Below are 12,267 nucleotides of genomic sequence, written 5' to 3' on the forward strand. Positions count from 1 at the left end.
TTAAACCATTTTAAAGGCAATGCTACCAAATACTAATTGAGTGTATGTAAACTTCTGACCCACATGGAATGTGATGAAAGAAATAAAAGCTCAAATAAATTATTCTCTCTGCTATTATTCTGACATTTCACATTCTTAAAATAAAGGGGTTGATCCTAACTGACCTAAAACAGGGAATTTTAATTAGGATTAAATGTCAGGAGTTGTGAAAAACTGAGTTTAAATGTATTTGGCTAAGGTGTATGTAAACACCTTAATTGGCGTCCCATCAGTGTATTTAAGGTGTTTACATGTCCTGATCATTTGAAAGATTGCTCAGAAAACCAGGTGTTTTAACCAGTTTATGCTTCGATTTTGTCCTTATGGCAATTAAGACAAGCAGAGTAAGGTGCTAACATGACTATTGTATAATCTGCCTTCTGCCATAATCAATTTAATATAAAATTATTCCTGGTCATATAAACAAACTAATTGAGGCTATCTCCATTTTAAAGTAGTCCATGTTCTTCATTAGATCAAGCTTCCCACTAGCGCGAGTAAAGTGAGTTCGGAACAACTGAAAGTATGTTTTAGAAATAGTTATCATATACACACGTTATATGTCCGAACTGACAATCAAATATACTTCCCAAAAATAACGTTGTCGCTATGGTAGAACATTTATTTTGATTGGCGATGTTCTGTATTTATCAGAGTACCATTATGTAACCTGATTTCAGATGTGTCCATGTAAACATGATTATTAGGCAAGTCGTTCTTGCAAAGCATGTAAACGTTTTAATCAACTATTATATTAATCCGACTATCCACAATAATCGCATTATTATATGCATGTAACCTTTCTCATTGGCGCTGCCCATGTCACAGATACAGAAACGTTTTGCAACAGAATCGGCATAATGATTACACCCCTACTGTATCCTGTGCACGTGACGATTAAACTTTGACTTGATTTTGCGTGCAGATTGAATTTGATGATGATTGATTACTAATGCCCGGCAAGTAAAGTCTGTGCTTGCAAGTTCTGTCTGACTATCACGTGACGAGTTGCTGGTTGCTTGAGATAGAAGTAGCTGGTCGCGACATTGAGCTCCGTTGTGAATGCAGTACAGTATTAGCTGCCACTAACAGAACAGATGGTGGTGTATAGTGCTAAAAACTAAATGTTTGACAGTACACGCTACGTGAGGTGTGACAGTTATCCAGCCAGGTGGAGGAGCAGGTACAGTAGCTATGTGGGTGTTCGGTTATGGCTCTCTGATCTGGAAGGTGGATTTTCCCTATGAGGAGAAGCGGATCGGCTACATTATAGGCTTCAGCCGGCGCTTCTGGCAAGGCAGCACCGACCACAGGGGAGTGCCAGGCAAGGTGACGTATCTATCTGTATGGATGATGTTGATAATGGGATAAGATAACGGGTGAGTCGGTCAAGGATCGATGCAGACAAGGTGGTACGACAAGCGACAGGTTTATTCAGAGTGAAGATATCTGGTACAGCGTATATACGGGCCCCTCTGTTAGCTCATCAGAGACTAGCAGAAAGGAGCCTTGCTAACAGTGAGTACAAGCATCATATACACAACAGAAAATAGGTTGATTTCTAGGAGATCGGATCTTCGGATTGGATCAGGCTGGGGTGTAGTCATCCGGCATTGGCTCTGTTGTCTGTCCATCATCGTAGAATCCTGCCATGCCTGTTCTTGGTCGTCACACCATGTTCAGCTGAAAAGGAGATCTGGTGTGTGCGCTATCTTCAGTCACACAATGTTCGGCTGGGAGGGAGATTATGTGTGTGTGCTAGTTTGTCTCTAAGTCTAGGCTTTCTGCCAATCTGTGGGTGTCTTATCTGGGTGTCCTCGGCAGCTATGTGTGTACTGTATGTGCGTTGTCCCTGTCTTCTGGGGTCAGTGTGTAAGAGCGTATGCGTCCCTGTCCTGTCCTCAAGAGTCCGTGTGTAATGTGTGTGCGTCCCTATCTTCAGGGGAGTTGTGGCCGAACTGCCGGCTAGCACCTGTGGCTAGGAGTATCCTGTTGTGACAGTGTTCTGGATGATCAAAGTGAGTGTGTGTGTGAGAGATATCCTGTATGGGGCCCAACCTGTTTTACTATGAAAATACGTTGTCCCAGCTATAGTAATATAATGTCACCTACATAAGAATTAGCAGTCCTCTACAATGACTAGTGAAGGGAGTGTAAGTTACTCAGTTATAAAGAATTCGTATCACTTTACAAGGTCCCTGTAACACCTAAAGATTTTGCAATTGTTTTAGATGCCATTCCCTCAGGTGTTGCTCTGTTATTCAGAAACCCGTGTCAAGACCTGACCCTCAGAGCCTACCTTCTATTGACCCTGTTGACTCATCAGTAGGAAAGATTTGTTTCTCTTTTGGTCCATTCAACAACAGAGCGATACGATCCTTGTTTCAGCAGGATGTTGTATCTATTTATACCTTATACCTTATTGGAATGGATTTATTGATAATATCTGTTGGAAAAAAGTTTGGATGTTGCCACAAACATACCTACTTGTTAAAAAAATTAAGGAAGTTTCCTTTAAAATTATTCATAAATATTATCCTGCCAACCACTATATGAAGAAGTTTAATGAAAACATCAAGTCAAATTGCTCCTTTTGTAATGACCACCCAGAAACAGTTGTGCATCTTTTTGGCATTGTATGCATGTAAGAAAACTGTGGCAAGACATCAGTAGGTTTATAATTGAACACATTTATGAAGATTTTACACTATTGTGGAGAGATGTACTGTTTGGATTCTTTACATACAATAGAAATAAGCGGAATCATTTTTATGTAATTAATTTCATTATTCTTTTGGCCAAATTTCATATACACAAATGTAAATTTACAAACAGAAAACCACATGTTCGTATCCTACAAAAATAAATGGAACTGTATTTTAAGACGGTTAAATGCTCTACTAACCAAAAAGCTGTTAGAATTGTAAGTATATGCATGTCCCTTAAGGTCCTTGTGTAATTGTAATGTGATATTGTACCCCCTAGCTCGATTGTCCATTGTTTGTAATCTATGTATGCTTGTGTTCCCTCATGTGCTTTATGTATTGATTTGTTGTTAATAAAATAAAAAATAAAAAAAATAATAAAAATAAAAAAAAAATTAAAAAAGGGAGTGTAAGTTTATTATTAAGTAACAGTCTATGTTGACTATTGGTGATATCCAGCTAGCTACATAACTGCTCTACAGTATCTGAACTGTAATACGGTGACTGGAGGCTCAATGCTGTTGACCTCTAAAGGTTGTATTTATTAAAACTCAATCAGCTCCTCCCTGTCTTCTCTTTTCAGCCTGGCCGAGTCGTGACTCTGGTGGAGGACCCAGAGGTGAGCTGCCACATTGTTACTTACACCTGTGTGTGTGTGGTAATGTAACAGGTGTGACATGGCAACTAGTCCAACACTCTAACCACTAGGCTACCTGCCACCCCATGTGCCGATACAACAGGTGTAGTAGACCTTACCGTGAAATGCTGAATGCAACAGGTGTAGTAGACCTTAAGGTGAAATGCTGAATACAACAGGTGTAGTAGACCTTACGGTGAAATGCTGAATACAACAGGTGTAGTAGACCTTACCTTACAGTGAAATGCTGAATACAACAGGTGTAGTAGACCAGGTGTGCTGAATACAACAGGTGTAGTAGACCTTACCGTGAAATGCTGAATGCAACAGGTGTAGTAGACTTAAGGTGAAATGCTGAATACAACAGGTGTAGTAGACCTTACGGTGAAATGCTGAATACAACAGGTAGACCTTGTGAAATGCTGAATGCAACAGGTGTGTAGTAGACCAGTGAAATGCTGAATACAACAGGTGTAGTAGACCTTACCGTGAAATGCTGAATACAACAGGTGTAGTAGACCTTACCGTGATGCTGAATGAATACAACAGGTGTAGTAGACCTGAATACAACAGGTGTTACAGTGAAATGCTGAATACAACAGGTGTAGTAGACCTTACCGTGAAATGCTGAATACAACAGGTGTAGTAGACCTTACCGTGAAATGCTGAATACAACAGGTGTAGTAGACCTTACGGTGAAATGCTGAATACAACAGGTGTAGTAGACCTTACGGTGAAATGCTGAATACAACAGGTGTAGTAGACCCGGTGAAATGCTGAATACAACAGGTGTAGTAGACCAGGTGTTACGGTGAAATGCTGAATACAACAGGTGTAGTAGACCTTACGGTGAAATGCTGAATACAACAGGTGTAGTAGACCTTACGGTGAAATGCTGAATACAACAGGTGTAGTAGACCTTACGGTGAAATGCTGAATACAACAGGTGTAGTAGACCTTACGGTGAAATGCTGAATACAACAGGTGTAGTAGACCTTACGGTGAAATGCTGAATACAACAGGTGTAGTAGACCTTACGGTGAAATGCTGAATACAACAGGTGTAGTAGACCTTACGGTGAAATGCTGAATACAACAGGTGTAGTAGACCTTACGGTGAAATGCTGAATACAACAGGTGTAGTAGACCTCACGGTGAAATGCTGAATACAACAGGTGTAGTAGACCTTACGGTGAAATGCTGAATACAACAGGTGTAGTAGACCTCACAGTGAAATGCTGAATACAACAGGTGTAGTAGAGGTAGGTAGTAGGTAAAGTGACTATGCATAGATAATAAACAGCGAGTAGCAGCGGTGTAAAAACAAAGGGAAGGGGGGTTAATGTAAATAGTCCGGTGGCCATTTGTTTAATTGTGTAGCAGTATTATGGCTTGGGGGTAGAAGCTGTTAAGAAGCCATTTGGTCCGAGACTTGGCGCTCTGGTACCGCTTGCCGTGCGGTAGCAGAGAGAACAGTCTATGACTTGGCGCTCTGGTACCGCTTGCCGTGAGGTAGCAGATAGAACAGTCTATGACTTGGCGCTCTGGTACAGAGAGAACAGTCTATGACTTGGTGCGGTAGCTTGCCGTGAGAGAGAACAGTCTAGCTACTTGACTTGGCAGAGAGCAGTCTATGACTTGGCGCTCTGGTACCGCTTGCCGTGAGGTAGTAGAGAGAACAGTCTATGACTTGGCGCTCTGGTACCGCTTGCCGTGAGGTAGCAGAGAGAACAGTCTATGACTTGAGCTCTGGTAGCAGAGAGAACAGTCTATGACTTGCTATCTGAACAGTCTATGACGCTCTGGTACCGTGAGGTAGCAGAGAGAACAGTCTATGACTTGGCGCTCTGCTATCTGACTCAGTTACACCAGCTCTGTCAGGAGGAATGGGCCAAAATTCAACCAACTTATTGTGGGAAGCTTGTGGAAGGCTACCTGCGAAACGTTTGACCCAAGTTAAACAATTTAAAGGCAATACTACCAAATACTAATAGAGTGTATGTAAACTTCTGACCCACTGGGAATGTGATGAAAGAAATACAAGCTGAAATAAATAATTCTCTCTACTATTATTCTGACATTTCACATTCTTAAAATGAAGTGGGGATCCTAACTGAACTAAGACAGGGAATTTTTACTTGGATTAAATGTCAGGAATTGTGAAAAACTGAGTTTAAATGTATTTGGCTAAGGTGTATGTAAACTTCTGACTTCAACTGTACATTTTACCTCGACTAACCGGTGCCCCCTGTATATAGCCTCCACATTGACTCTGTACCGGTGCCCCCTGTATATAGCCTCCACATTGACTCTATACCGGTACCCCCTGTATATAGCCTCCACATTGACTCTGTACCGGTACCCCCTGTATATAGCCTCCACATTGACTCTGTACCGGTACCCCCTGTATATAGCCTCCACATTGACTCTATACCGGTGCCCCCTGTATATAGCCTCCACATTGACTCTGTACCGGTGCCCCCTGTATATAGCCTCCACATTGACTCTATACCGGTACCCCTGTATATAGCCTCCACATTGACTCTGTACTGGTACCCCTGTATATAGCCTCCACATTGACTCTGTACCAGTACCCCCTGTATATAGCCTCCACATTGACTCTGTACCGGTACCCCTGTATATAGCCTCCACATTGACTCTGTACTGGTACCCCTGTATATAGCCTCCACATTGACTCTGTACCGGTACCCCCTGTATATAGCCTCCACATTGACTCTGTACCGGTACCCCCTGTATATAGCCTCCTATTGTTATTTTACCCCCTGCTGCTCTTTAATTACTTGTTCCCTTTTATTTCTTATTCGTACCCCCTTTTTAAACTGAATTGTTGGTTAGGGCTTGTAAGAAGGATTTCACTGTAAGGTCTGTTGTATTCAGCGCATGTGACTATTAAAATAATTTTTGATTCCAGACTACAGACCTCTAATATATAATCTGCAATATTGTAATTATTCGCCTACCTCCTCATGCCTTTTGCACACATTGTATATGGACTCCCCCTTTTTTTTCTACTGTGTTATTGACCTGTTAATTGTTTACTCCATGTGTAACTCTGTGTTGTCTGTTCACACTGCTATGCTTTATCTTGGTCAGGTCGCAGTTGCAAATGAGAACTTGTTCTCAACTAGCCTACCTGGTTAAATAAAGGTGAAATAAAATCAAATAAAAAATGTCCTCAGATTTGTCTTCTGCCCTTGTCTCTGCTGGCCAGTTCTCCCTTTGTCAGTGTAGCTTCCAAACAGCATGCACAGCGTCTCATTGGCTGTCAGCATATCCAGCACAGCGTCTCTTTGGCTGTTAGCCAATCCAGCACAGTGTCAAAGCAAGCTAACAAGACCCTCCTTCCTCTGATTTAGTTATTGCACAGTTGTGTCGCTGCTAATTTCCATAAACCTGGGACTTTCTGAGCTCTGGTCACCCGAGCTCTTCGCCACCAACAGTCACTGAATGTCTTCCTGTGTCTCCTTCTGCTATTGGCAGTGACTGGTCTCTGGTAGTTTTATTGGTAAAGGTCGTGCCTGCTATAACTGGGCTTCTCTCTCTCTCACTCTCTCAGGGTTGTGTCTGGGGCGTGGCATATAAGCTGCCGTCTGGCCGAGAGCAGGAAGTGAAGTGTTACCTTGACTACCGGGAAAAGGGCGGTTACCGCGTCATCGCAGTGAACTTTCACCCCAGACCCTCCGTGATCCCCACACGACACACTGACACTCCCCCTGAACCCAGCCAGGCTCTGCTCTACATCGGTTCTAATGACAGCCCTGACTACCTGGGTCCCGCCCCCCTGGAGCTGATAGCCAATCAGATTGTAGATGCTGTCGGACCGAGTGGACGGAACACTGAATACCTGTTTTCATTGGCTGAGGCGCTGAGGACCCTCCTCCCTGAAGACTCAGACACACACCTCTTCTCTCTCGAAGACCTGGTTAGAGAGAGACTAGCACACACACTTACTACATGTGTGTCAGTAAACCATCGCAGGGATGCTGTAGATTGTCAGTCATGTGATTGTCTCCAGGACCATTCAGAGCTGGGTTAGGGTTAGGACTGTTCAGAGCTGGGTTAGGACTGTTCAGAGCTGGGTTAGGACTGTTCAGAGCTGGGTTGGGACTGTTCAGAGCTGGGTTAGGGTTAGGACTGTTCAGAGCTGGGTTAGGACTGTTCAGAGCTGGGTTAGGACTGTTCAGAGCTGGGTTAGGACTGTTCAGAGCTGGGTTAGGGTTGGACTGTTTGGGACTGTTCAGAGCTGGGTTAGGGTTAGGACTGTTCAGAGCTGGGTTAGGACTGTTCAGAGCTGGGTTAGGACTGTTCAGAGCTGGGTTAGGGGTTAGGACTGACTCCAGTGATGTCATTTAAACCTGTCTCAGTCTCCAGTGATGTCATATTAAACACTTGTCTCAGTCTCCAGTGATGTCATATTAAATAGCTGTCTCACTCTTCAGTCCATGTAGACGGGTTGGTTATTTAGCAACAAAACTGACGCATTGAGGTAGTATGTACAGTTGAAGTCGGAAGTTTACATACACTTAGGTTGTAGTCATTAAAACTTGTTTTTCAACCACTCCACACATTTCCTGTTAACAAACTACAAACTATAGTTTTGGCAAGGAGGTTAGGACATCTACTTTGTGCATGACACAAGTAACTTTTCCAACAATTCTTTACAGACAGATTATTTCACTTAGAATTCATTGAATCACAATTCCTGTGGGTCAGAAGTTTACATACATGAAATTGACTGCCTTTAAACAGCTTGGAAAATTCCAGAAAATGATGTCATGGTTTTAGAAGCTTCTGATAGGCTAATTGACATAATTTGAGTCAATTGGAGGTGTACCTGTGGATGTATTTCAAGGCCTACCTTCAAACTCAGTGCCTCTTCGCTTGACATCATGCGAAAATCTAAAGAAATCAGCCAAGACCTCAGATTTTTTTTTTTGAACTCCACAAGTCTGGTTCATCCTTGGGAGCCATTTCCAAACGCCTGAAGGTATCACGTTCATCTGTACAAACAATAGTACGTAAGTATAAACACCATGGGACCACGCGGCCATCATACCGCACAGGAAGGAGATGCGTTCTGTCTCCTCGAGATGAACGTACTTTGGTGCGAAAAGTGCAAATCAATCCAAGAACAACAGCAAAGGACCTTGTGCAGATGCTGGAGGAAACAGGTACAAAAGTATCTAGATCCACAGTAAAATGAGTCATATATCGACATAACCTGAAAGGCCACTCAGCAAGGAAGAAGCCACTACTCCAAAACCGCCATAAAAAGCCAGACTACGGTTTGCATCTGCACATGGGGACTTTTTGGAGAAATGTCCTCTGGTCTGATAAAACAAAAATAGAACTGTTTCGCCATAATGTCCATCGTTATGTTTGGAGGAAAAAGGGGGAGGCTTGCAAGCCGAAGAACAACATCCCGACCGTGAAGCACGGGTGGCAGCATCATGTTGTGGGGGTGCTTTGCTGCAGGAGGGACTGGTGAACTTCACAAAATAGATGGCATCATGAGGAAGGGAAATTACATGGATATATTGAAGCAACATCTCAAGACATCAGTCAGGAAGTTAAAGCTTGGTCACAAATGGGTCTTCCAAATGGACAATGACCCCAAGCAGACTTCCAAAGTTGTGGCAAAATGGCTTAAGGACAACAAAGTCAAGGTATTGGAGTGGCCATCACAAAGCCCTGACCTCAATCCCATAGAACATTTGTGGGCAGAACTGAAAAATGGGAAGCTTGTGGAAGGCTACCCGAAACATTTGACCCAAGTTAAACAATTTAAAGGCAATGCTACCAAATACTAATTGAGTGTATGTACATTTCTGACCCACTGGGAATGTGATGAAAGAAATACAAGCTGAAATAAATCATTCTCTCTACTATTATTCTGACATTTCACATTCTTAAAATAAAGTGGTGATCTCAACTGACCTAAAACGGAATTTTTACAAGGATTAAATGTCAGGAATTGTGAAACTGAGTTTAAATGTATTTGGCTATGGTGTATGTAAACTTACGACTTCAACTGTGTGTGTGTGTGTATATATATATCTATATATTATACACACACAGTGTTTTCAAAAAAGTATTCAGGCCCCTTCCGCATTTTGTAAAGTTACGGCCTTATTCTAAAATGGATTAAATTTAAAAAATGTCAATCAATCGACACAATTCCCCATAATGAAACAGGTGTAGTAGACCTTACAGCGAAAACAACAGGTTTTTACATTTCTTGGGTACATTTTTAAAGTAGTCAGACTCAATTTTGCTCAGGTGCATCCTGTTTCCATTGATCACCCTTGATGTTTCTACAACTTGATTGGAGTCCACCTGTGGTAAATTCAATTGATTTGACATGATTGTAAAGGAACACACCTGTCTATATAAGGTCCCACACTTGACAGTGCATGTCAGAGCAAAAACCAAGCCATGAGGTCGAAGGAATTGTCCGTAGAGCCCCGAGACAGGATTGTGTGGAGGCACAGATCTGGGGAAGGGTACTAAAAAAAATCTGCAGCATTGAACGTCCCCAACAACACAGTGGCCTCCATCATTCTTAAATGGAAGAAGTTTGGAACCACCAAGACTCTTCCTAGAGCCGGTCGCCTGGGCCAAACTGAGCAGTCGGGAAGGGCCTTGGTCAGGGAGGTGACCAAGAACCCGATGGTCACTCTGACAGTGGAGATGGGAGAACCCTCCAGAAGGACAACCATCTCTGCAACACTCCACCAATTAGGCCGTTATGGTAGAGTGGTCAGACAGAAGCCACTCCTCAATAAAAGGCACATGACAGCCCGCTTGAGTTTGCCAAAAGGCACCTGAAGAATTTCAGACCTTGAGAAACAAGATTCTCAGGCCAAAGATTGAACACTTTGGCCTGAATGCCAAGCAGAGGAAACCTGGCACCATCCCTACGGTGAAGCATGATGGTGGCAGCATCATGCTGTGGGGATGTTTTTCAGTCGTAGGGACTTGGAGACTAGTCAGGATCAAGTGAAAGATGAACGGATCAAAGTACAGAGAGATCCTTGATGAAAACCTGCTCCAGAGCTCTCAGGACCTCATCCAAACCGTCCAGAACTTGAGAGGATCTGCAGAGAGGAATGGGAGAAACTCCCCAAATACAGGTGTGCCAAGCTTGTAGCGTCATACCCAAGAATACTTGAGGCTGTAATCACTGCGAAGGTGCTTTAACAAAGTACTGAGTAAAGGGTCTGAATACTTATGTAAATGTAATATTTTGGGGTTTTTTGCCAACTTTTCTAAAAACTTGTTTTTGCTTTGTCGATATGGGGTATTGTGATGTCATTATGGGGTATTGTGATGTCATTATGGGGTATTGCGATGTCATTATGGGGTATTGCGATGTCATTATGGGGCATTGCGATGTCATTATGGGGCATTGTGATGTCATTATGGGGTATTGTGATGTCATTATGGGGTATTGTGATGTCATTATGGGGTATTGCGATGTCATTATGGGGTATTGCGATGTCATTATGGGGTATTGTGATGTCATTATGGGGGTATTGTGATGTCATTATGGGGTATTGTGATGTCATTATGGGGTATTGTGTGTAGATTGATGAGGGGGAAAAACATTTAATACATTTTACAATAAGGCTGTAAATGAACAAAATGTGGAAAAGTCAAGAGGTCTGAATACTTTGCGAGAGGCACTTTAGATGGATATACAGAACCATATCTATCATTTGGCTGTATGTCTTTTTAATATAGGCCTATTGTAAATGTGTATTATTGTTGCTCCACCATCTTTATTGCAAAAAGAAATACAAGTACAAACAACTTCAAGCTACATGTTATTTTGACGGAGGTAATAAATTGTCCATTGATCAACACAGAAAACAAGCCCTAGTTTGAAACACAAGTGGTTCTGAGCTTACGTCAATATTGCACAGGTAAGCTAATCAATACAAATGTATTCCAATCACTCACGTTTATTTGTAAAGCTATTTTTACATCAGCAGATCTCACAAAGTGCAATACAGAAACCCAGCCTACAACCCCAAACAGGGAGAAATGCAGATGTAGAAGCATGATGGCTAGGAAAAACTCTAGAAAGGCAGGAACCTAGGAAGACACCTAGAGAGGAACCAGGCTCTGAGGGTGATCAGACCTCTTCTGCCTGTACGGTTGGAGATTATAACTGTGCATAAGGCATAAGGCTAGATTCTTCTTCAAGATGTTCAAACGTCCATAGATGACCAGCAGTGTCAAATAATATTCACAGTGGTTGTAGAGGGTGCAAGGTCAGTACCTCAGGAGTAAATGTCAGTTGGCTTTTCATAGCCAAGCATTCAGAAGGTTGAGACAGCAGGTACGGTAGAGAGAGAGAGTCAAAAACAGCAGGTCCAGGACAAGGTAGCACTTCGGTGAACAGGTCAGGGTTCCATAGCCGCAGGCAGAACAGTTGAAACTGGAACAGCAGCATGACCAGGTGGACTGGGGACAGTCAGGAGTCATCAGGCTAGGTAGTCCTGAGGCATGGTCCTAGGGCTCAGGGAGGGAGAGAGGAAGAGAGAATTAGAGGGATCATACTTTCACACATGACACCTGATAAGACAGGAGAATTACATCAGATATAACAGACTCCAGCCCCCAGCACATGAACTATTGCACCATAGATACTGGAGGCTGAGAAGAGGGGATCAGGGGACACAGTGACCCCGTCCGACAATACCCTGGACAGAATACTTAGGCTAAGATCTCAACCCCAACCCTAGCCTCTTGCTTCATTTACACTGCTAGATGGGATATAAACAGACCACCAACACACCACTAGGGCCAAACAGTGTTACCACTAGAGGGATATCTACCAACCTACTACCCTGAGACCAGG

The 12,267-nt window shown here is 42.8% G+C and overlaps 1 protein-coding gene and 1 long non-coding RNA gene across 5 annotated transcripts; both read left to right on the forward strand.

The window, feature by feature from the left end:
- The first annotated feature begins 995 nt into the window (after nt 1-995).
- chac2 (ChaC, cation transport regulator homolog 2 (E. coli)) lies at nt 996-7,616 on the forward strand. Of its 2 annotated transcripts, none has more exons than XM_052512199.1 (3): nt 996-1,368; nt 3,328-3,363; nt 6,958-7,616. In XM_052512199.1, the coding sequence occupies exons 1-3, from the start codon at nt 1,234-1,236 to the stop codon at nt 7,435-7,437; spliced, it is 651 nt and encodes a 216-aa protein (XP_052368159.1). In that variant the 5' UTR covers nt 996-1,233; the 3' UTR covers nt 7,438-7,616. The 2 variants fall into 2 exon arrangements, with proteins under 2 accessions (XP_052368159.1, XP_052368160.1); XM_052512200.1 differs by lacking the exon at nt 996-1,368 and adding an exon at nt 1,894-2,057.
- Nucleotides 3,541-4,863, forward strand: LOC127926704 (uncharacterized). Of its 3 annotated transcripts, XR_008124927.1 has the most exons (4): nt 3,541-3,598; nt 3,984-4,135; nt 4,214-4,517; nt 4,556-4,863. It is a non-coding gene; the product is annotated as an uncharacterized LOC127926704 (long non-coding RNA). The 3 variants fall into 3 exon arrangements; XR_008124928.1 differs by lacking the exon at nt 4,556-4,863 and having other exon boundaries at nt 3,546-3,598; nt 4,022-4,135; nt 4,214-4,356; XR_008124926.1 differs by lacking the exons at nt 3,541-3,598; nt 4,556-4,863 and adding an exon at nt 3,851-3,890 and having other exon boundaries at nt 4,214-4,356.
- Nucleotides 7,617-12,267: the final 4,651 nt, after the last annotated feature.

This window comes from Oncorhynchus keta, unplaced genomic scaffold (assembly GCF_023373465.1).
Source record: "Oncorhynchus keta strain PuntledgeMale-10-30-2019 unplaced genomic scaffold, Oket_V2 Un_contig_809_pilon_pilon, whole genome shotgun sequence".
Lineage (NCBI taxonomy): Eukaryota > Metazoa > Chordata > Actinopteri > Salmoniformes > Salmonidae > Oncorhynchus > Oncorhynchus keta.